The sequence below is a fragment of the Corvus kubaryi genome, unplaced genomic scaffold, assembly GCF_017639235.1.
Source record: "Corvus kubaryi isolate FWS band 111438036 unplaced genomic scaffold, C.kubaryi_AGA036_p1.0 37260, whole genome shotgun sequence".
In the NCBI taxonomy this organism is placed as follows: domain Eukaryota; kingdom Metazoa; phylum Chordata; class Aves; order Passeriformes; family Corvidae; genus Corvus; species Corvus kubaryi.
In genome coordinates this window covers 6,238,563-6,263,607 of record NW_024581077.1, presented here as the reverse complement: position 1 = coordinate 6,263,607, position 25,045 = coordinate 6,238,563, and the positions used below count along the sequence as shown (strand labels likewise).

Below are 25,045 nucleotides of genomic sequence, written 5' to 3'. Positions count from 1 at the left end.
AGGAAGGCATTAAATCCAAAACCCATTTCCTGCAAATCCTCTACAATTTGTAGGCTCCCTGAGTTAAGGCCAACCACACCTGATACTCAAGTTTGGGCTTGTATTGAAGCAAAACTGCTGAGAGACAACAGCCCAGATCATTTGCAGTCAGGTGCAATACAAAGTCACTTCTGCTGTTAGTGTATAATGGAGCAAGCACACACCGAGTCAGCAGCTCATCATTACTGCAAAATGCTCTGGAAATGCTCTCATCAATTCATGGCAACACTGGCTTCTTACAGACTCCTGTTTGTGAACAATTATTTGCTCAAATTTCACAAAAGCAAGAGGATTCTATGACAAAGCTCTCCTGGCAGTGCCAACAGCTCAGTTCAATAATGTAATGACACCCAGGATTAAATATAAGCTACAAAGTTATCTCCATTCCAATTATTTTGAGGAAATTTAACACCCATGAAGTATATTGCCTTAAGCTGTCCATGACCTAAAGGCTCACATCCTGGGGGCAAGAAGACTATTCAGATGATGCAGGCATTTTAGTGTGGCCCTCTCAAACAAGACTTGTAACGTGGCGAGGGAAGTGAAATAAACCCTCATTTCCATGGTGGCCATTTCCAGGAAGGATTCGTATGGTATAAAAAACCATAAAATAAAGGATTGAGCATTGCAACTTGCTCAGAAGTTATGAGCAGTTTTGACTGATAAAAGAGAAAACGGTAAGGGAATAGAGGAACACAACTTCAAGAGCACATTTTGGGCTGTAAAACACTAAAATTTCCAGAAATTACTTTTATTCAAAGTGCTGAGCAGGCTGGTGTACCTTCTCCTTTTCCCTTTTTGATTGACAGCATAGCAGGTGGAGCAGGAACCAGTCTCCTGTGAAAAAGGAGCTCTTTCTGGTTTTCTCCATCCTGCCTGTGGGGCATCTCACACACCACCCAGAGAGCAAGATAATTAACAGACTGATAGGGAGCTGAGCCCAGCTTCTCTGCCAATTGCACAAGTGCTCTAATTATGCAAAAAATGGACGTAATTAATGTAGACGTCAGCGATGATGGACATGGAACAATTAGGCTTCCAGGCTCCGTGAAACACTTACTGCTCTAAACAAGTGCACACTGCACAGCCTTGGTAATTAGCTATTTCCTCTTCAAAGAGGTTTAAATGGAGAGTTCTTCTTCTCAGATGTATCTCGTAGGGGTTGACGTTAGGTGGTCCCTTTACCACTTCGTATGTCACGTTGCCCTCCAACGTGCCTCAGTAACATTAACCAGTGATGGGAAAAGGCACCTCTCAGCACTCACACCACATCACTGCTCACTCAAGGATGTAAATCAGTTCTTCTGTGCTATATTGCTACGTCCTGTGATCACTTATGTATCACCATCTATAGATACACCACCTTGTTGACCAGCAGGTGAGTGAAAAAGAGTCTCTGGAATTAATTTCACCATCCTCTCTCTGATTATCACTTTGGGGAAGGGAGCTTGGGGAGGTCAGGCAGTACTGGGCACGGGCAAATCACACCGATCAGAAATTGCCCCTGTTCCCCTTCAATTTTGTCTCCATCACCTTATTCCTGATGAGCTGCAGGAGCTCCAGTGTGTTTTCAATTACGAGCACATTATTAGGTAAAGAGCCTCTATGAGTGCCTCCAAATTAGGTTGCCACAACAAACCAGTGGATCTGGACATCACCAGATACTAAATTCACAGGCAAATACCTACCTTTAGGTGCCTTAATCAAGAACAAAAGTGGAACCAAAGGGTTTTCTATTGAGGACTGGTTACTTCTGGGCTCTCCCCATCTTTTTTTCACATAGGGAAGTAGGAAATGAGATGTGCAAAGCTGTAATGCTGAACATTCACCATCACTTAGAATCACAGACTGGTTTGGGTTGGAAGGCACCTTAAAGATCATTTAGTTCCAAACCTTCTGCCACAGGCAGGGACACCTTCCACTGCACCAGGCTGCACAAAGTATTAGCTATCAACTATTTCAATAACTAAATGGATCTCTTGTTACCTTGAAAACAAGACCAGGATGACTTTGAAATGACTTTTTGAGTGCACTTCTTTGATAAAAGAGTGTATTTGGGAACAGCACTCTTTTAAAAGGAAAAGCAAACACATCTAACAGAAAAACACCCCCAGCCAACAAATTCAAGCAAACCAGAGCACATCCAGTGTGTATGCTGTGCTGTGAATATAAAGAGGGTGGAGGCAAACAGATTATACTAGTTCAAAGAGGCAGTGTATCCCTGACTTTGAAATTACCATTTCTGTTTAATCTTAGAACTCATTTCAATGAACTGGAAAAGAAAAGAAACAGAAAATTTCCATCCAAAGCTGCAGTAGCATGTGCTATTCTCTCAAAAATGCTGCTGCTTTTAGTAACTGTAAACCAAGGCACCTATAAACCAGTTTTATAGAAGAAAGAAGGGAATTCATTGCTATTTTATTTCAATATTTATTGCTCGATGTGAGTGAAAAATATGCTGGGTTTATTTTTCCTCACAGTCTTTTTTATCAGATGTCCTTAGGTGACATTTCACTTTATCTAGTAACAACCCTTTGGAGAGAAGAGAACGACCTTCATCATTTGTTCTCTGCTGCACAAAGCTCAGGAGAGCAGCACATTACCAGGATCTCTGAATAGCCTCTTGCATTTTGCCAGCACCTCTTGAGGATTTGAAATACCATCACCAGATCCTATCATCTGTTGTTTTTAAATACCGCCTTCCAGTGTGAGACTGAAAGCTTTAATTTCCCATCAAGGATCCAAGATGTGAAATACGTGAACATGTTTCCAAGTTTCTTTCTATCCTTGTGCCATTATAGACAGATAGGTGTTTCTCTTACACCATATGGCTTACAACGCAGAAAGCTACTTTCTCCAGAAGGTTTGGAAGTTACGGTTTTCTCTGATACATGATTCATTTTTAACTCCTTCCTATTTATCATAGAATCACAGAAAGGCTTGGTCTGTAAGGGACCTAAAAGATGATCTTCTAACCCACCCACCCACCATGGGCAGGGATGCCACTCACTAGACCAGGCTTCCCAAAGCCCCATCCAACCTGGCCTTGAACAATCCCAGGGATGGGGTATCCACATTTTGTCTGGGCAACCTGTTCCAGTGCCTCACTACTCGCTGGGTATACAATTTCTTCCTAACATCTAATCTGTATCTCTACCGTTTGAATTTAAAACTGTTCCCCTTGACCTATCCCTATTTACCAGTGTAAAAAGTTGTTCTCCCTCTTTTTTATAAGCTCCCTTTTAATTTTCCCTCTCGCTCTTTGCTAACAAAGCCATTGTTCAGCCATCAGCCTCCTCCCTACGTGACCCTCCTTCCACGTGACCATCACCTGGAGACAAGTCTCCGTTCGGATGTGCCCACCAGCACGGCTGCACTGCAGGTGGGTTGGCCAAGAGGCCATGTGTGGGGCAGCAGAGGTGAGCCATGAGCCAGCAAGGCCAGTGCTCTGGATGCTGCCTGGCTGGGAATGAGTCAAACAGGAGCACTAACTCAGGGGCTTAGAGGAGAAGTCTCTCCTCCACCCCACCACTGTACACGGCTGTAGGGGGATAACGAAGTTGAGTTCACGAAGCAGATTTCAAGTGTGGAGAAGTGAGAGGATTTGCCTCCTTCTCTTGCTCATGACTTTTCATATTGCTCATTTATTTTCATAAAGCCTTAAGAGCTTAATGTCTTTGAGACCTCAGCTCCTTTCCCTGCATTAGATCCTTTGAAAACTGACCACTACATTTGTGAAAAACAACTGGGGGCTGATGGACAGACATGCAGACAGCGTGATGGTCCAAGCACAGGCCAAAGCACCTGCAATGTCAGGATGCCTTCCCTGAATGATGAACACTGGCAGAGCCTGTCTCTCAAACAGACTGTCCTTGGAAGAAGCTCTGCCAGAAAGCATAGACCTAGAGCTCACTTCCTGGCTGAGCGTCCCAGAGCAGCCCTTGCCTCCAAAATGCTGCTCCAGAGGGGACTCCAAAAACTACTCCTCCAGCAAAGCCTGTAACAGGCTCTGCTACAGGACCCTTCCTGGAGACAGTGCCCATGGGATGGAGAGAAGGGTAGTTATAACAGGATGTAGATAATGATACAGGTGCTGACTCCGAAACACTCCTCCCTGGAAATAGAGTTGTTCTGGCTCCAACAATTACCTGACAGCTCAACAAGACAAAAAGGAAGGGGAAAAAAAAAAAAAACCAACAAAAAACCAGAAGAGAAATTGGATTCAGGTGCAGCAGTTTCACAATATGCCAGAGGTGACCCAGAGTCCCCCAGTGGCCAATAACACTGAACTTGTTCAACAAACAATTTAGTGACAGCGTCGCAGTTGTGGGGAGGAGAGGGGGAGAAGTGCTGCACAATGGGAGTATTGGATTTTAAATGTCACTTCAGAGCTTCAGGGGGTTAGTGCAAGGTTTATGACACGCTGGCTGTTTTTGAGGTGGTGGATGCTCAAAGTCAGAATTATCTCTCCCATCTTCCAGACCTGCAAGGCAAATACCAAAAATGTTTTGGAAGGAGATGCTAGGGCCCTCTGGTTATGCACTCTGAAGAAAGATGAAGCAGCCATTTATGGGCATTATCTGCTTTGCCCTTGTGCTCCTTCCTGTTAGTTGTTCCTCTGATAAAAGAACAGACTCGGTCTGCTGGGCCATAGCTTTGATCAGCAAAGCCAGTGGAGTAGCTCAAATATACTTTGGTCTATCACAAGGAGGTATGTGACCCAGAGAAACTAGGGATCAGAAGACATGGAGATGACAAAGTTGTGGTATATCATTCAGTGATGAATGCCTTGTCCAGGCTACTTTTAAATGACAAAAGATGTAGAGCTTACTCTGTATGCTCTGCAAGACCATTTTACAGTTTGATCAGTCTTATTACCTGAAAATGTTTCCTATGCTTCCATTTTACCTTGGTTTAATTTTGTCATTTCCTATGTGAAATTTTCAGAAGTTTTTATTTTCTTCTACCTGCTTCATCAATAAATACAGAGACAACCAGTGGGAAGGAGGGCTGGACTGGGTCTGGGAGCATGTATCGATGCCTGCAAGGGTTGAAAGTGAACAAAACTTTATGTGAAACATCAGTGTTGGATGCATGGATAGGCAAAGGAGAAAATGGATCATGTATTCAGGTATCATATGTGAATGAATTTGGTGTAAGCAAATATGTGCCTACAATATGCTGGGTGTGACAGAAAGCAAGGGAAGCCTGCTCTAGAGCATTTAAGAGCCACTTGCTATCACAGCATGATCTTGCAACTGTAGACTGAAATAAAAATGCTCATGTTTTGTTGCTGTCATAACACAGGGGGAAAATATGAAACAGCCTGCAATGGTTAAATTCCACTTTCAACATCTGAGTGCGAAGTGACTCATCTGGAAGCATGACAGCTGTATAAAGCCCTTCTTTAACAAGCAGGTCCCTGCACAGCCCTCACTGCAGCTTCTGGCTTTAAAAACCTGTGAGGGACATGGAGATTTTCTTTTCTTCTGATTGCTCATTCAGGCAGATTCACCTAAAATGGGAAGATGGAAAGGAGGGCGCTCCTTGATTTTATTTCCAGCTTATCTGCCTGTATGAGCAAGGGTCAGTCTTCACCTCAAGCTGTCACTCAAGTTACTTGGCTATTCAATAAGTCAAATAATGATACTATTATTAATACACATAAAAAAGTTATATATATATATACACACTATAATACACATAATGAAACCCACTACATGAACTAATGACAAAATAATAATATAATAACACTACACATAATAATAACAATTTCTGTGGTGGTTCTGTGACAGTTATTATCTACTGCACATAACAATACAGAGATGGTCTTCTGTGCAGTCTCTGGATGAGCCTTTCCTGTTTGTCTACTCCTGTACAACTTTTTCCAGGGAGACCGTGTCACATCAGAGAGTAAGAAAAATCCTGAGGCTCTCTCTCATTACAGAAATAACTTCTGTTGTTGTTTTATTAGCATCTTATTGTTTAATCCAAGGAAATAAGAAACAAAAAGGGAGTCTCTGAGCTCCAAAACACAACTGAGTCACTGCACTGTAATAGTTTTCAGGCATCAATTCAGTCATGGTAGCAAAAGGCAGAGTTTTTTTAGTTCCCCCTGCATTATTAAGTGACACTTCATATAAATTTCCTGTTGAAGCTGGTACATTTTAACTTGTCTTCACCATGGTTATGAGGCTGAGTACCAATGATGGACTGACACACGACTATTATCAATCTACAACAATTTGTTTGTACCTCTGAGTGGTACTTTTTGTCATTCAGGAGACGTGACCTCCTGATTTAAGATGTGTACCTCAAGAATCTGCTGCAGGACATCAAGATTTCAGTGAAGTCATAGATAGAGAGGTTAGGAGGGCAGATGGAATCAATTCAATTGCCTACTGTTATGGTTTTATTAGCAAAAATGTTGAGAGCATGTCCTGATCTCCCCAAGCACGTCGGTGCCTCGCTGCTCTTGCAATGTTTGAACACACCGCAATAGCAAGTGGGAGTTCAGACTAAAGAGGATTTGGACTAAACAGATGAAAGCCACTCCAGAATACAATCAGGCTATGAGATGAAAGAGAATCCTGAGAGGTAAGTGACTTTTTCAAGGTCATACACTGATAAACAGTAGGGATGGGAGTTAACCCAGGGCTCTCAAATCCTGACCCCGTGTTCTAACCTTTAACAGTGCTGCCTCCATCTTTCAGCTGAGTAATTCCCAGCAGGAAGATGGGGAAATGATTGGGCTGCAAAAGCTTTTTTCTTGCCAACTTTATCACTGAATTTTGCACCAGCATCTACCAAAATGGCTTGGGATGCACACCTGTTTTTGAAAGCAGGACACAGTTACATGGGATTAAACCCACTCAGGTAAAATGGAAGTTTAATATCATCTAAAAATTCTTTCTGGTAAGACACTCTGCAATGCAGAACAGTTTCCTATGGAAGTAGAGGGACTTCTTGTTTAAGACATTTTAAACCAGATTGAATAAGTTTCTAGAGCAAAAAAAAATCTTTATAAACTTATTCTGTATCAAGATTTGGTTTTTTTGTTTTAATTTCTAAGAATCCTGAGTGCAAAGGCCTCGAATTTAGCCTGCAATATGTGATAACAGGGCCTCTTGTGGGAGAAAGAAACAGTAACGAGCCCCTTCATTGAGCAACCACCACAAAATATCACAGGAAAAAGCACTATGGCAGTAGGGAACTTAAGATGCAATTATTCATTCAGATTTCAATACCGGAATGGGGTCAGACTCACTCTTAATCCCACAACATGCTGGTAGAGGTTTTCCAATCAACATTGCAAATGGATAGTTTGCTGCTAAGGGCATGAGATACAGTATGGAGTTACATGGATCACCTTGCTATTGTCCCATTCTTGGGTTTTCATCTGTGTGTGGATTAGCTCATAGGATGGCTCCATTGCATCCATGTCTGGCTTGGGGTAGCCTGGGATGACATTGTGCAGCTGGAACCCGAAGGTGAGCAGCCAACTGTTGACATCTGGAAGGGAAGAGAAACATAAATAAGATTATCTGATCTCTCAAGCAGGATTGCCCAGGAGAAGGCCCATAGGAGGACCCCATGGTGACTGGCACTGTAGCAGTCTGGACAAAATGATGAGTGCCCACGTTGTGTGAAGAGCAGAAATCTTAATGGTCTTTGAAAGAGCCATGGCCAAAATGTGGGCTTTCCACCTTGACCCAGAGCCAAATTCTGCACTTTCCCAGCTCTGAAACAGAAACTCTGGCAGTGAACAAATGGCCCAAATCAAAGCCGACTTCATGTCTGCCCTTCATCAGCAGAAACCAAGCACTGTTTGAGTGTGCACAAGTGCAAGAACAGCAACACAGTTGGAGGCTGAGATGCTCCAGCAAATTGGGAAGTGTTATCCGGTCCTACAGTCAGCTCGGAACACCTCAGCCACAATACTTCTCTCCCTGAGGGCTTTCAAAGGGCCTGCAGGCTGAAGACTAAATTTAGAGCTTTGAGCCAGAATACCAGGACATCCAGGATGGACAGCACAGGCATTTAGCAGGTGCTCATGGAAGAAGCTTTTTCCATGGCATTTCCACCTCAGTCCAGAGTTTCCTGGCATCTTTCGTAAGAAGCTGTAGTTAGAGTATTAAACCAGTGTAAAGTCACATCATCTTTTATAGTGACATTTACAGTCAGCCTTCATACTACCTGCAAGGTACATTAAAGTGAAAATAAGTGAACAGATACAAGACAGATACTTTGCTTGGGTACTTTTTACAAACCCCTTAAAAATATCCATGGATGGTGAGAAAACTGTCTACCAGTGATAAATTACTGTCTTATGCAAAAGAGGGTCCACTGGAACTAAAGGCAGCATGATGGAAAATGAGCCATTTGGGACATCATTCCTGTCTGTATTTACTTGCCAGTAGATTACAAAGTCTTCCTTGATTTTTGATTGCACAGCTATTAGGAATAGCAGCTGAAAGTTAATCTGCTGGAGGAAATGATGAGGTTGGGTAACTCCTAGATCTGCTTGGGATTTGCATCACTTCCCCTGTTAACTTCAGAGCATTTGATGAGCACACCTTGCTTGCCTTCACTCAGCTCCAGAGGACACACCTGCTACAGTCCCTGAGCAATATGGTGTGCATTTGGCACACAAATAGCAATTGCAAGGAAAAGAAAGGTATGAAGGTAAAGTTTAACTAATATCAGCTCCCAGGAGTCTTAAGTGGATGTAACTGGAATTTTGTTGGTGATTGCTCTGCTTCAAGCTGGAAGTGCAAAGGCTTGATTTTCATTTTGCTAAACTCAATAAACATTGTTGAAACAATCTGAAGACGGAAAAAAATTTAAATAATCAAATATGCATCTTTGAATATTTTTTTCTCTATTCCCATGAGCCTAAATGAATGTTTTGAAAAACTGGTTGGAAAAGAAACTATGGATGCAAGTGGCAAATAACGCTGTTCCAGATGACTGCAGAATCAGGAGCCAAACAAACACACTATCTGTTGCTTGTTTTCCTACAGGCCAAAATGTTGCGATTGGGCAGATGTCCAAAAAGCCCTTGCGACAATCCATGTGGAAGAGGGAGGATTTCTGTAATAAAAACACTTCTGTTCACTCAATGTACAGATTGTTTTTGGAGTGTCTTTGAAACAGAGAGGTTGGGGGGGTATGAAAGAAATGAAAAGGCTCATTTGATTATTTTGTTGCCTAGTGCTAAGCCAGCCTGCTTCCAAATCCTTCTTATCTCAAATGAAGAACTTTGATGTACATATTGCGGACCAGGTGGTCAGGGGAACAAAGTAAAACAGTGAAGGTCAGCATTGGTGCAGGAACCATTTCCCAAGCATTTCAAAAATGCTAAAAAGAATACAGAGCATGGATGCTGAACTGCTGAAAAATATGTAACACGTCTGGAAATATCCAAGATGGGGGCTTTTTATACTTCTCAGAAAACTGACTTCCAAAACATTTGCAAACAGGAGTTTATTCTTTTTGGGAAGAGGTGTGTTGGAATACCCAAAACAAAACAAAAAAAAAACCAAACCAAAACAAACAACCCAAAACCATGGGAGGAAGGTGTGGAGCTGAGAAACAGAGGGGAAAATACTAATTTGCCAGGAGGCAGTGACAACTTTTTTGACAGAAAAGTACATTTCACATCACAGAGGTTTTTTTCAGCTACAGTAACCCTGCCAACACATTTCACAGTAAATTCATTTGAGGGCAAAGAAAAAGAGTGCTTAATGCAGACACATGTAATGGAAATGTCAGTTCAATCCATCAGGATTGCTGAAGCTGGCAGCAAAGCTCTGTGCCATGAAGTGTACAATCACTAAAATATTCATGTTTAACAATGGGCCTCTCAAAACATAAATACCTGCTTCTCTCCTGCTCTCCCTTCCACATACCTTCAATTTGTATCCATAAGCTCAGAGACCTCATCATTGTGGACCAAAGCATGTGTTGGTCACCCTGGGCATTGAGCTCCCCTAAGGACAAGCAGGTCCCAGCGTGGGAACAGAGGGACAGAAAGTGGTTCCCTGTGTCCAGATCTGGGCAGATTTCATTGTGATGACCAGGGCTGTCTTATGGGTCTTGCCCATGAGGTGCCTGAAAGCCTGAGCAGAAACAAGTGCTGGGGCAGCAGCCTTGTGTCACAGCACACATCCCATAGCATGGCCTGCTTCTTCCATGCACTGGAAGAGGAGAAACTTAAAAAAACATATTTGGGCTCTGTGTTCTTGGAAAACTAAAAACAGAACTTACAAGACCATGGAAAAAATAATTTGGTGGACATAAAATATTACTGTATCAGATTTGGACACCTTTATTTTATTGTCAGAGCTGTGTGGGAAGCTATACACCTGTTCTAACACAGGGCTAGGAAAAATATTTTGTCCTGTCTTGAGCCGGAAAACAAAAATCTGTTAATATGTCACAAAGCAACAGTTTAAAAACTAGATCAGTTCAAACCAAAAGTTTCAAATTAACTTCTGAAATAAACTCCATTTTGGTTTTGACTCCTTATTTTTCTTTTCCAGTTTTCAATCATTAGTTTACACTTAACTTAAAGAGGTTGAAAAATGCAAAATGATTTTTTCTTTAAGGCCATTTTGGACTTTGTCATTTAGACAATTTTGAAAGCTGTTTATGCTTCTGCTAAGAAATCTCTCAAGCTCAACCCTCCCCCATAAACAAATTCAGTTTTGACAAATAAGCATTTTCTGATAGAAAAAGTTGTCTCGGGGTATTCCCTCCCAGCCTTAATTATCAGAGTGAGAGCAACATAGAGGATCTTAGCCTGCATCTTTTGACATATTTTACTTCCCTTGTGGCATCATCTTCTCAGCTCTGGAGAAAACAACTTTTCATTAAAAAGCCCCACTATCTAATCCTTATGATTATTGCAGAAGAACCTGAAAGCACAAATCCTAATGGCTAGAAAAACAAGCAGAATAGAAAACCCAGGATTTTTACTGTGTAACATTTATTTGCTATTAAGCAGATCTCGTAACTCAGGGGAATGCAATTATTGTTAAATATGGGAAGGTTGTGATAGATGCAGCAGGAACATTTAAAAATTAATTCTATCTCCTTAAGCAGTATGTACATTTGATTTGTGATTGTGGCACTTGGTTTTTCAATGGGAAGTATGTAGAAAGGAGTCCCACCAAAAAGTCTTCTCAAACATTGCTACCACTGTTGCACACAGTATGAAAACAGTATGAAACTAGATTTGAAGGGCAAAAGGAATAAAACAAAGCTGGCTAGAGATAATCCTGGGAGCAGCACACCAACAGTACAGGGACAGTGTGCTAGTGAGGTTCTTCAGGCTGCTGTCTCAGTACAGGCAGGGGATGGCAGCAAACAGGCAAGTGTGACCAGATGTCCAAAAAGCTCAGCGCCATCCTGGCCTGTATCAGCAATAGTGTGGCCAGCAGGACCAGGGCAGGGATTGTCCCCCTGCACTCAGCACTGGTGAGGCCACACCTCGAATCCTGTGTTCAGTTTTGGGCCCCTCAGTACGAGAAAGACACTGAGGTGATAGAGTGTGTCCAGAGAAGGGCAACAGAGCTGGTAAAAGGTCTGGGGCACAGGTCTGGTGAGGAGCAGCTGAGGGAGCTGGGGGTGTTTAGACTGGAGGAAAGGAGGCTCAGGGATGACCTTATTGCTCTCTACAACTTCCCGAAACAAGGCTGCAGTATGGTGGGGGTTGGTCTCTTCTCCCAGGTAACAAGGAACTGGAGAAGAGGAAATGGCCTCAAGTTGCACCAGGGGAGGTTTAGATTAGATTTTAGGAAAAATTTCTTCACCAAATGGGTTGTCGAGCACTGGAAGAGGCTGCTCAGGGCAGCGGTGGAGACACCATCCCTGAAAGGATGTAAAAGACATGTAGTTGAGGCACTTAGGGACATGGTTTAGTGGTGGATGTGGTAGTGATGGGTTAATAGTTGGACTTCATAGTCTTAAAGGTCTTTTCCAAATGAAATGGTTCTATGATTCAATGAATACAGGAAGGACATTTAACATAAAAAAGGATTTTCTGTAAAAATACCCCAGAGCTCATATTACAGCGATTTTACAAAGTTTCAGGGGGAGCAGTTCAGAGATTGTGTCAAGCTTTGGGGCAGGTGTGCCCCAAGACCTGGCCTTTAAGTCTAAGGCACCTTCTTTTATTGACTTTTTGTAGAAACTGTTAATTCTGTGGGGCAGATTAACTTTGAACTACATAGCTAGTAGTGTAGTAGTCATGTAGATGCTCTGAAATGGCTGACTGCAATGAAAGGTTTAAATCGCTTTGCCATTCTGCTAAAACAAATCTGTATGCCTTTTTTTTAGTTGCAAATAAATCTCTATGCAAAACTGTGTAAACAGAGCTGCCCCTCTACAAAGAGAAAGGTTATCAGGACATTAATTGGTAGCTAAACTTCAGATATCTGAGGGGACAAAAAACTGTAAGCAAAATAAAAAGAACAAACACCTAAGAAGAGAAAAGGAAACAGGTTTGGGAATTACAATCTCCATCTATGCTAATGAATTAAACATGCCCTGTACATGGGGGTCAACTGGCAAACTAAAACTTATGTCCATTAATTAAAGAATGGAAAACCTCATAGTGATCAGGACACTGAGAGAGGAATTACCTATTGTCCTGGTTTTGGCAAGTATAAATTTTTTTACAGCAGCTGGTATGGGGCTGTGTGTTGGATTTGTGCTGCAAACAGTGCTGGATAACACAGGGATGGGTTTGCTATTGCTGAGCAGTGCTCACACAGTGCAAAGGCCCTTTCTGCTCCCCACCGACCCCACCAGCGAGGGGGCTGGGGGTGCACAAGGAGTTGGGAGGGGACACAGCTGGGACAGGATGAAGGACTGACCCAAAGGATATCCCAGACCATAGGGTGTCATGTAAAGCTTGGGAGGAAAGAGAGGATGTTTGGAGTGATGGTGTTTGTCTTCCCAAGCTACTGTTTTGTGGGATGAAGCCCTGCTGTCCTGGGGGTGGCTGCCTACTGATGGGAAGTAGTGAACGAATTCCTGGTTTTACTTTTCTTGAACAAGCAGCTTTTGCTTTTCCTACTAAACTGTCTTTATCTCAACCCATGGGTTTTCTCACTTTTTCAGTTCTCTCCCCCATCCCACCTGGGAGCAGTGATTGTGCAGCTGTGGTGTGGGGCTTAGTTCCATCTGGGGTTAGACCATGACGCCTATTTGCTGACGGCAAGCTTGTGAAAATGTTAATTAATTTAAATGTCTTACCTGTCATGTAACATTTGATATCCTGAGAATTGCTAATGGGGTTGTTGTTTTTGAACATATACAGGTTGAAAGGCATTATGTTATTGCTACTCAGATGCTTCCACATATCGTGGTCTGGACTTGTCCAGCGACCCGCTAGCACGTCGTAGTCTCTCCGCCCCATGTGGATAAGTTTTGTGAGTGGATCATACAGTCCTCCATGGTAGCCGATGATGATCTGGAAGTTGGGATTGGTGTCCATATAGATCTCCCCATATGCTGTGTACAGTATCTGCTTGATCATTAAGCCAGTCCCACTGAAGACAGCCAGAGGAGTGCCAATGTTGTCACAGGCTATGTAGAATTCATCACCGCTGCTGAGCTCCATTGCAAAGAGGTGGCCTTGGAGGTCATAATACAGGGAGGTGATCTCGGAGCTCGAGTGGTTGTACAAATGGGTGACCTTGGTTGGGCTGCTCAGATCTGCGTAGAAGAACTGCAAGTGATGGCCATGGCTGGTTTTGCTGGAGACTCTCCTTCCCAGGCCATCATAGCGGTACTTCACACTCCACCCACTCGCTTTATTGTAGGCTTTGATGAGCAGGCCAGCTGAATTGTACTCAAAAATATCATTGCCCCTTTGCTTCAGGAAGCCATCTTCATCCATTTTGTACTGCACATCCCCCAGTCTAGTAATCCTATCCCTGAGGTCATACCTGAGTGGTGTAAGGCGGGCACTATTCCCTGGACTCAACAGATGGAGGTTTCCATTTAGGTCATAGCTGTAACGCCAGAGAGGTTTGTCATTGATAGACACAGTCTGCAACTGGCCATCAGCATCATATTCATATGAGTAACGAGTCGTATTTGCGTAAGGGCCAACCTTCAGCTCTTTCTTAACCACTCTCCCCATGTTGTCATACTGCACAGTCATCCAGTACATGAGAGACCGGAATATCTCATACTGGACCTCCTTCATCCTGCCATAGGCATCAAAATGTTTAGTGTGGGTCATGACAGCAGTGGTGATAATCTGGTTGATGTCGTAGTAAATGACCCCAAATTTACCGAATTGCTCGGTTTTGCCTGACACATCATCATACCTGTAGAGATCAATAGGCAAAGGCGTCTCGTTGATGACCGCTTGCATGCTGGTCACCCGGAAGCTGTTGTCATAGTTATAGTCAAAGCGTGCATTCACCATGCCCTCCTCAGTGAAGCGGAAAATCTGTCGGTCAATGAGGGGTCCTATCTGTCTGTACCTGATTGTGCAGGTGAACCCTTCATTCTGCAAGTTTATGGTCTTCAGCATGCCCGCAGTTTCGTCATAAGTGAAACTGATCTTTGTGGTGTCGTAGAGCATCTCGGCTAACTTGGACAACTTCCCATACTTGTAGATGACACGCCTCCCCGTGCCCAAGTACAAAGTGTGGAGGAGCTGCTCATCCTCTGTGAAGTCCTGAATCACTGAGGCATTGCCTTCTGGCGGCCGGTAGATGTTCCTGTAGTAACCAATGGAACGAATGGTTTCCAAAGTCTGACGGGCAACGTTGGGCATGGTCACTGATGACAACCGGTCATTCTTGTCAAACTCAAAGATGTACTGTCTCTGGCTGTGAAGGAGCAGCACCATGGACTGGATGGGGAGAAAAAAAGTATAGATTACATCCCTGTTTTTTGAGCGAAATTATACTCTCACAAAACCTGTAAGATTCCTCAATCCAAAGAGCAGGCTGAGACAAATCTATACGCCCATAGAATTCAACAGTGAGAGGTAAGGAGCTGCATATGGCACATCAAGTATCCCCAAACAGGAATGGGTTAGTGGAAGAAGCAGTTAATGCAGTGAGGATGGTCCAAGTTCAGAATGCTCAGTTTTTCAAATCAGTACTGTGTAGCTGTTTTACCAAACTCCCTGTGCCAATAGCCTCTGAAAACTAACCAAATAAAATTGGTAGAGCTACTTAAACAGCACTTGAAAAAGCATCCCCCAACACCTTCCAATGCAGAATTAATTCATTGTATCACCCCATCTTCTGTTGTCCTCTTCCTCCAAACTTCTGCCTGCACGCTTATTTGTTCTGGGATTTTTTGGTTTTTTGCCTATAACAAACAATCTACATAGATTGTATAATACAAGGAATAAGTCAATACTTAAAAGATATGGCTCAACTACAGTTTCCTTAAACTGTTCTAGGGATAGGCACTATTCAAAAACCAGGAATAAAAAATTCCAGCCCCAGGTATATAGCATATGGATCTATGGGTCACTGGGCAGTGTAATGCTGAATGGTAATACTCAGAAAATATAAGTTCCATGCCAATCTACAGAGTGCAGGCCTGGGAAACACTGCAAAGTGTGCTACAACAGTGTGGCTGAATTAATGCCTCACTTATTAATTACATGTACTTCTGTAAGCAGGAATGGGCCGCTCAGAGAAGGCAGAATGTCAGCCTATATGGCTTGTTTGCACATGGAAAATCCTACTGGAAATTCCTACTGTTCACTCTGATGACTTTACCTGAGTATATTTTATATTACAGTGATGCCTTAGATTTTAACTTTCATATTTTTCAAATTCGGTACTGCTTAGTGTGTAAGTCTGAAGTTTCTTGTAGCCTGTTAATTTCTGCTCTCTCATGCTAGGTAGACATAACAAAGCCTCTCCAGGCCTGCTCTCCAAGGACACTCAGACCGTCCTAGGCCCAGAAAGTATAAACCAAAAGCCTCTGAAAGGGGGGCAAGCTGAGGGGAATTTCATTATTAAACTGAAGCTTTAATTGGAGAATTAACCCTGATATGCAAATGAACCAAACCTATAAAAGTGTGAAGAACTTGTGACTTGTCATCCGTCTTGGGGTCCATCTTGGCAATAGCCTGTGGCTCCCCAGGGTGTACCTTTGAAGACCTTTCAAATAAGTATCTGCCTTTATTCCCTTACTCCTGTCTAGTCTCCGTTTTTAGGTGACCTCTTAAGGCATCAATAGTTAACTCAGTAAAGCAAGACTATGCTTAAAAAATCACATGCCAAAGCTTCACAGTTCACATGCTCTCAGTATGACTGGGAAAAAACAGACAATTTTCAACTGCTCTGTGGTGTATGTGCACCTTAGCAGGACAGAAGAGGAGTACTGGACCATAAGGACCAGCAATTAGCTGATGTGAAGGAGTGCAGCTGTACTGACATCAAAGGAGTAAAGCCCATGTACCTCAAATGCACCATCTCTGAGTGGTAAGCGCATTCTTACCTTCTCCAAGTAGGTGTAGCTCCATGATTTACCATCAGCGAAGATTCTGGATGTAATTCTGCCAGACTGATCATACTCCATCCTTTCTGACATCGTGCCCCTCTGAATTCCTGCAATGTGTCCTCCTGGGGAATAGGTGACATTGACCCCATTCAGTCTGCTGCTGGGTGACCAGAGACTGGGCCTCCCTGCCTGGTCGTAGAGGATGCGGAGCGTGAACTTGCGGTGGTCATCATAGATTTTCTCAGTCCTTGTCACACGATCAAAGTCAAGGGACAGCAGGTTTCTGTTGTGAACCTACAGGAAAAAGATGGAGAATTAGGAAGCTGAAAACAGTTTAAGTTAGGAACACTAGCCTGGTTTCACCAAATACTTCTTTATACCGCACTGGAGAGCATCCAGCTGTTCATTGCCTCTGGATGAGACACAATTTTTAAAGCAAAGAGTTGTCCTAACATTGCTTTTATTGACTTCAGTGAGGAGAGAGGCAGAGAATGGTACTGTTGAAACATCACCACAGTGAAGGAATATTGCCCATATCCCAAATCTATGTTTAGGACTGCTACAGCAAATGTGACCTACAGAACATAGAATGACAACTTGTTGCAAGGAATATTTGCAAGATAATCTATCAAACCTAGAATATAGAGTCTTTTGCTTTCATGCATATCAAAAAGCACTTGTAGAAGAGATGGATGTTGTGCCACAATAGCGGAAATCAGCGTTTTTCTCTGAGCTAATTGAATATAATGCAGGCATTGGAGGTTAAGCCCTTCCCCTGAGATGAAATATGGAGGCTTTAACCACTGTAGATGTTACACAGAGCAGGAACTTTACTGTAAGAGCTGGAGCTTTAACTTCATTGTCCTGGGGTTATTCAGAGTGGCATAATTATACTCTGCTTACCTCCAGTGCCTCTACATTTCCAAAGATCAAAGGTATCTACTTCAAAAGTAAGAGCAGGAATACATTTTGACTCAGGGATTGCAGTGCACAGCAATATGAAAAGGAGCTGATAATACAACTCATGTTTAGCCACGTGTGCAAGGAGACTTACAAAGCCACATCACCACAGCAGCAAAGTGAAAGGAGGAAAACCAGTATTCCCAGTATGACCTTGTCAGTGAAGATACCTCTTTCTCTACCCCACCACTTCCAAACCTCTTTCAGCTGGTGAATGTCTTTCTTCTGGAAGGGTGTCGATTCTTCTTGGATGAATCTCAAACTCCAAAGAGCTGACTCGGTTTTCAGTTCCCTTTGCAGCCCTTCAGCTACAGTCAGTAAACTAGAGTTTTCTGCTTGCTATGATGTTTTCAGATCAAGTTAAAAACACTGCCCTATCCTGCTCTGGGTAACACTGACACTCCTGACTGCAAGTGTTCAAAACCATGCAGCTATGGCACTTGAGGACATGGTTTAGTGGTAAATGCGGTGGTGCTGCTTCTTTTAGTTGGGACTTGTAGGACTTTGCACGGTTGGACTTGATGATCTTAAGTGGTCTTTTTCAACTTGAACGATATCTGATTCTATAATTCTGTGACCTGAGCACTGTTCTCAGCCCCTTCCAGCTTTGAGCTGGGCCGTTGCTCCATGGCCAAGGATGTATGACTGAATTTCTACTGTACTTTCAGGGATGTGGGAGTATCTGAGAGCTAAACAGCAAGAGAAAGGATGGGGCTGAATCAACAGAGGAGAGATTCCTCAGCCCTGGAAGAACAGCAGAGGGAAAGGCTGAATCACTGCAGTGCCTTCATCTTGCATGGGCAGACATCTGTGCTGAAGCCTAGAGAATGGGAACACCAGAAAGACAGAATTCAAATAAGGTATCTCAGGATCTGGGGAGAGAAGGAATTGTTGCCATGGTGTAAGTGTGAGGATGATGTAAGAGAGGAGGCAAGTGCAACAATGATTTTCAATTTATGAATAACAATGGTAAAAGGTATGACTTGAGGGAATAAACTCTGTAGAAAGGTAGACAATGCTCTAATTAAATGTGTGAAATAGAGTGTAAATGTGCAATGGGAGAGAAGAAATCAGCCACTGTAACAGAGAAACTGGAAAATAATTAAAAAGGTATCAAAACCCTAAGTACAGATGCACATGTGTAACTAATAGCAATTTGTATCTCCTAGGTGCTTGCTGCTATATAGAGAGAAACAGGAATGGCAATTCCTTGCAAAAAAAAGCAAAGAAGGAAGTAATAGCATCTCTACCTCCCATCTATTTGCAGAGCAGCTCCATCCTGGTAACTGCAGCTTCTTCTGCTCCAGGTCTTTGCCAAGAAAGCTGGAAAGAGCTCTTCCAGGGCTGGGACAGCCCTGAATCCAGGCTGAACGAGGTCTTCCTGAGAAGTATGTTAGCAGCAGTGCCATTCACTGGGCTGGAAGGACCAAACAGCAGGTCCCTAGACAGCTCTTAAGCTCAGTCCAAATGTCTGTATCCCCTGACTGGTGCCATAAATTGTTCTACCCTCCTTATGCTCTGGCAAGCAATGTCTGTGTGACTAGTTGGAACTAATCTCCTTTTTCCTGTATTTTATTTTTTAATGTTTTCTTTTCTTCTGCTCTCTTGGTGTACTGTCTCTTTTATCTGAGAAGTGCTGCAGTGCTAACAGCCACCCTTCAAGATGATGAGCAAAGTGAACCCTACCCTGCCAGTAGCCTCTAAACAGGGTCTAAATCTTTTTCATCCTTGTTCAAGGGCATGCCTTGTATAGAAGAGAATTTTCTGCAGAAGAACTGACAGGGCTGCAGGCTGCAGTCCAATAACTGTATTTTATGGTGAGCAGCTAAGTAAGGTGCCATCCTCCATCCCAGACCTTATCCTGGAATGGAGTCTGAAAACCTCCTGCAAAAAGGTTTTGCCCCTCAGAGTGTTTGACAAGGCTTGTGATCAGCACAGGAGCAAGGCAGGGTAAATTTAAATCCACAGTTTGCAGTGGATTTGATATCCCCTTTAAAATGTGTGAGAGACTAAATTTAACCCCAAACTCATGTTCCACAGTATTTTATTCAATCTCTTAGCTTCCTCTGCAAAAAAGAAAGAGCATAAACACACTACCATCTCTGATTTCTCCAATGCTTCCTTTGGCACTCTGTTAGCTTAAATGATAATTAAACAACATTCACTGATTTCCCTGGGAACACAAGAGCACAAAATAGGGGAGAATTCTCATGAAAACACCCTGGCAATGTTCAGCAGAGGAGGGCAAAAAATACTCCTGCAATGAGAACTCCAGGAGAAAACATCATCCATGTGATGAATGGCTGCCTACAAAGGAACTTCCCCAGTGAATTGCTGAAACCAGAGCGGCCATATCCAGACCTCAGTGTCTTGAAGAAATTGTGAAGATCATCCTGGACCATCTTTATTAAGTCAGCACACCAGGAATGGTTAACACCATATCCCTTTTTGGTCACACTGGTTCAGGGGATTGTCTGGGATACTAGATCTTGATGCCACTATTAACCTGCTGCCAAGGTCTTGGGAAAAACAAAGTGACTTATCACAGGAGTTGCCATGGTTAAATAAATAAAGGAACTGAGGCAGCAGCTGTCTCTTTTTGCTGTCCTATTTGCTCCACTGTCAGAGATCATTTTACACCCTTCTTCATTCAAAAACTCAAGTTTGTTTAATAAAAAAAAAGGGAAAGAGCCCTGTTCCTTGGAGCAGGTTTTATCTAATGCTCTCTCTGCAAATGGAGTCTGTTGCTGCTGTTGGCTAGAGATGGGTGGAATTCATAGCCAGCCAATTTGCAGAGGTATCTCACTGCTGGGTGGGCGGATAGAGCATCACAACTTTTCATGGGGTGTGTGGGATAGCAAAAGGGAAAGGGGCTAGCTGCTTTAACATATTTGTGCTGCTTTACAGCTGCCTGGCCACGTACAGAGCCAGGTCAGCATTGGTGGGACAGGAAGAAAGGTATGACGGCTGTCCCCCTTTGCCTTCGTCCATGCAGAAGTCCCTGCTGTGTGCCTTATCCACGCAATAAGGAACCGTGTATTGTATTATTTCCTAGGGAGGGTCAAGGAGGCAGCTGTGAAACTGGCTCGTTGTGCTGGGAGCTGGCTGAGCTCATGGCAACAGGTTGCCAGTCCCCAAGCACACCGTGGGAGGAGGAGGCACAACTCATAAAAAGTTGATCCACGTGATGACATCCGAAACGATCACTATTTACAGTGTCCACATCCTGTTGTCCTCACTTCAAAGGCTCCATGGAATGATGCTGAAGCCTCTTTGGGATGTTCTTTCCCCATGGAGCACTGTGTCTTTGCTACTGTCTCATGTGAGCAGCGGGGTGAGGGGAAAGTAGTAACTTAGTCACATATAGCAGAAAATGGTAACATTTCCCAAACTGAACAAAACCATGTTGAACTTAACTTCCCTAAGTTTCTCTCCTGCCAGGGAAAGCAGTAATTACTGGAGTGAGGGAAGAGGGGAACATCACACAGAGAATATGTTAAATGTTGCGCAATCCCCAGGGAGGCAATTAGCACCTTGCAGGCTTTTGTACAAGGGGTGCAGATGCTGCTATGCTCGCAGACACACAGCTTAAAACATCTTGTATACCCTCAACTACTTTGAACTCCTGAACAGAGCCATAACTGAGTCCTTCGACCATGTAAGATGCACTTCTGCTTCACTAGAAGGGCCCTGATAGGCTCAAAATGTGAATAAATGCTGGCAGATTTATAGGGATACCAGCAACCAGCCTGAGAATTCATTTTGCAAGTGTTTTTCCAACTGCAGTACAATATAAAACACAGACATGTTCTGTGTTTGAATCTGTTGGAGAGGATGAAAGTCTGGTAAGAAAGTTTCACAGATATGTAGGCTTGGCAGAAAGACCTCTGTAGAAACTGAGGATGAGATAGAAATGAAAGCAAGTTTTGGTATAGAGTAAAGGATGTTTTGCTGAAACACTGACCACTGAATAACTGAGAAGGCAAAGGTTGGAGATGAGTTGGAAGGGGATTTTTATGATTAGGACAAAGGTATGTGACTACAAACAAAGACATGTTTTTCACCAAGTAAATAAGTCTCAAGAAGAGCATAAGTAAATAGAAAACATGTTTTTACCAAAAAGAGCTATCGCAGGCAAACAAGAAATGTTGATGTAGCAAGAAGAAGAGAGGTCTGAGAATTTTCCACTGTAAGCTTAAATTGTAACTTACTTACTCTTGTGATTGGATAATAATGCCTATAATATGGTAATGGTAGTAGTTATGATAGGCTATAGGCAAATGTAAAGGTATTGTGTATGGTGCTTATTGGTTGTTACGTATTAAGATACTCAGCAAAGAAAAGTATATAATGCTTTGTAACTTGAACAGAAAGTGGCTTCAGGTGTGCCTACAGCTGGAGCTGGCAGCTGTAGGGCTGGCTCTGGATACCCACTCCCTGAAATGCTGTAACTTCACCTATGCAATAAACAGCTTTCAAGAGAGCTGCCTGAAGTCCAGACATCCTTCATGAACCTTTCTCCTATAGAATCTACTGCAAAAATTTTGGAAGATAAAACTGATATGGGCAGCTGAGCTGTGGCTAAATGAATGGAAGCTGTTTTGAACACTAAATAGCTATGACCCAGCTGCAGATTTCAGAAGGCCCTCTCTTTTCAGAAAAAGACCTGTCTGATAATTTCATCAGTTATTAAAATGAAATGAAATAAAATAAAATAAAATAAACCCCCCAAGACAAACCCAACAGAAAAGGGTGATGACAATTGATCTGCGGATATACAGCAGTTCACACTGAAAGAGCAGTTTCAGCTTTCATTACTGTTCGCATTTTTTTCTCCTGGTAACAAAATATGAGGCTATCAACACAGGGGGAAAAGAACAGAGGCTGGGGTGGAGAGATTGAAGAGAAACACTTGACAAGTGTGAGTGAGGAGAGACAGGAGAAATCACACCGAAATGGCAGGGGTCATGCAGCAGGGAATAGGGAGAGGTGAAGAGCAAGGACTGGGAAACACATATCCTGAAACCAGAGCATTGATATTTACTGCCAAGCTTAAGTGTGAATAAGTAGCTGCAGTCCTTTTGCTGTGGTGGTATTAGACAGCACTAAGCATTTTTCTCAGAGGGTCTGAATTTGCCAGGTGCTGAGCACCTTCCCAGGAACCGTTCATCAGTCCGTGACTCTGAGACCAGCAAGGTACAGGGTGAGTGCACAGGACTTGCTATTACAAGTTCCCAGCTTTGCCAGCAGTTAGCAGATGAATTGCAGCTTATTGGGCAAGATCTTTAAACAGCCCTGACAAGTATGAGATGCATTGTGCGGAACAATGTTTTCAAAACACATCAGTCTCAAGCACAGAAAGGTCTGGGCACTACTGGAGGGAGAGTACTGTCAGGCTGAAGCTGCTTGTAACACTTCAGGGAACAATAGCAATTATGGTGCAATGCCTTGCAAGCCCAGTTCTTCAACAGGTTCAACAGACTAGCAATTTCAGGAATCCAGAGTTTTTTCTGAGGTTTCCCAATGAACAGTATTCATAGAATCACTGAATGCTTTGACCTTAAAGATCTTCTAGGTCCGACCCCCCTGTCATGGGCAGGGACACCTTTCACTATCCCAGGTTGCTCAAAGCCCCATCCAACCTGGCCTTGAACACTTCCAGGGATGGGGCAGCCACATCATGCCTGGGTGGCCTGTGCCAGTCCCTCACCACCCTCACAGTAAAGAATTTCTTCCTAATATCTAATCCAAACCTTCCCTTTTTCAATTTGAAGTCATCCCCCTTTGCCCTATGATTCCATGCCCTTGTCGTAAGTCTCTCTTGGAGCCCCTTTAGGTAATGGAAGGTGCTCTAAGGTCTCCCTGGAGCCTTCTTTTCTTCAGGCTAAACAACTCTAGCTCTCTCAGCCTGTCCTGAGCCTTAGAAGGCTTTCAGTGCTCTGCTCTATCACTGCCAGCAGCACAGGTAGAAAACACCTGCACTAATTTGTGTGGTATTTTATAGTTATGACTGTCCCTTGCTTCCTTAAACAGTCTGATGGTTAAACCTGCAGTGTTTGATGGGAGGTCATGCATTCCCAGTGATGCAGACGACTGGTAGGGAGATCAGCAGTACCACCTCTGATGGCTCCAGGAACATCAACACATAAGGAGACATAATGATATACTCCAATCATAAAGGCTGTGTCACTGAGGGTGAACAGCCAGTGCTCTGTCCTGCAGCTCCATCCCTACTGCAGGCAATACAAATCATACCCATCCTTTTCTGCCACGAGACTGGGGACTGATGAGATGGGAAGCATAACCCAAAAGTGCTTGTGGTTCTTACTTACCCTCAGCCGACGTCCAAAGACGGTGACCTGCCCTCTTGCTTGCTCCTTCCTCTGCCTCCACTCCACGAGATTGAGGCCGTTGTCGATGGGCAGGGTGACATTCCTCTTCCCCACTGTGGGGTTGACAGTGCCAGCCAGCAGATGTGGCTCAGTCTGCAGGGCCACCTCCATGCCGTTGGCAAGCATCAGTCTGAGGGAGCCGTCAGCACCGATGTAGTAGCTGTTTCGGACTTGGTCTGAAGACAGAAAAGAGATCTTGGCTGATACAGCTCCAGCTCTTCATTTGCCCCCTCACCTAGGAGGCTGCTGCATCAGCATTTCGGATGGTTGTAACCAAACACACTCTGTTATTCACTCGTCCCACTCAATGGGAGCAAAACATCAGTTTCATCAGGGAAAGTAAATATGGACAATTGCTTTTTCATTCCGATGAGGTTCTGCACCTCAAATTCTTGTAGAAAGTCTTACACAGGTTACAAAAGTGAAAAAACGGTGTAATACCTTACCAAAGGACGCAAGTTCAAACCTCTTCCTCTAGGCTGAAACACTGTGTGGTGAGATATTTGTTTTAAATCAGTTTGACCGAAAACTTTCCACGCTTCTATATCCTAAAGATTCTAATTTCACAACAATATATGAGAAAGTGGGGCCACCTACTTTCCTCAGCTCATTCACTGTATTACAAGTGACAGGAAATTGCGCAGAAAGTTAATGCTAACCAGTTCCCCAAACAACAGCCAAATCCTTTCCCTTGAGAAAGCTTTCAGGAGGCAACCGAAGTCCTCATGTTTGGAGAGAAAGCAGAGGCATTAAGCTCCCACACGTCTTCATACATCTGGCCTCCACTAGCTCTTGAAAGATCAGATTTTGAGGCCAGCATTTGGGAATGAACAGTATCAGGAATTGAACAGAAAGCAATCTCTCTTCTACATTCTTCAGGAATCAGGCAGGCTGAAAGCCCATTCTTTGAATTGCCAGCTGGCATTTATCTCTGCAAAGAGTAGCTCATGAAGGGTAAGAAACCATGAGACTTACTCAGTGCAGAATGGCTTTAAAAACATATTATACAAACACTGCCTTTTCTGAAGCTCCTCAAAAGCTGGAAAATATCACAATTTCTGTCTCCCAGGCTGCCATAAACTCTTAATTGTGAATAAAAGCACCCACTGAAAATTCCCATTAAGTGTTTTTCTTTTCTGAAGCAAGCTGGGTTTTGCTCA

At 43.3% G+C, this 25,045-nt stretch overlaps 1 protein-coding gene across 12 annotated transcripts in view; it reads right to left on the bottom strand.

Annotated features, from left to right (window-relative positions):
* Positions 1-25,045, bottom strand: part of TENM4 (teneurin transmembrane protein 4) — a 928,417-nt gene that overhangs the window by 8,224 nt on the left and 895,148 nt on the right. For all 12 annotated transcript variants that reach the window (XM_042024146.1, XM_042024143.1, XM_042024148.1 and 9 more), the window contains 4 exons: positions 23,826-24,061; positions 16,531-16,827; positions 13,303-14,917; positions 7,409-7,551 (listed from right to left, as the gene is read on the bottom strand). In XM_042024146.1, the coding sequence (XP_041880080.1) occupies positions 7,409-7,551; positions 13,303-14,917; positions 16,531-16,827; positions 23,826-24,061 (2,291 nt within the window). The remainder of the gene's footprint in view (positions 1-7,408; positions 7,552-13,302; positions 14,918-16,530; positions 16,828-23,825; positions 24,062-25,045) is intronic.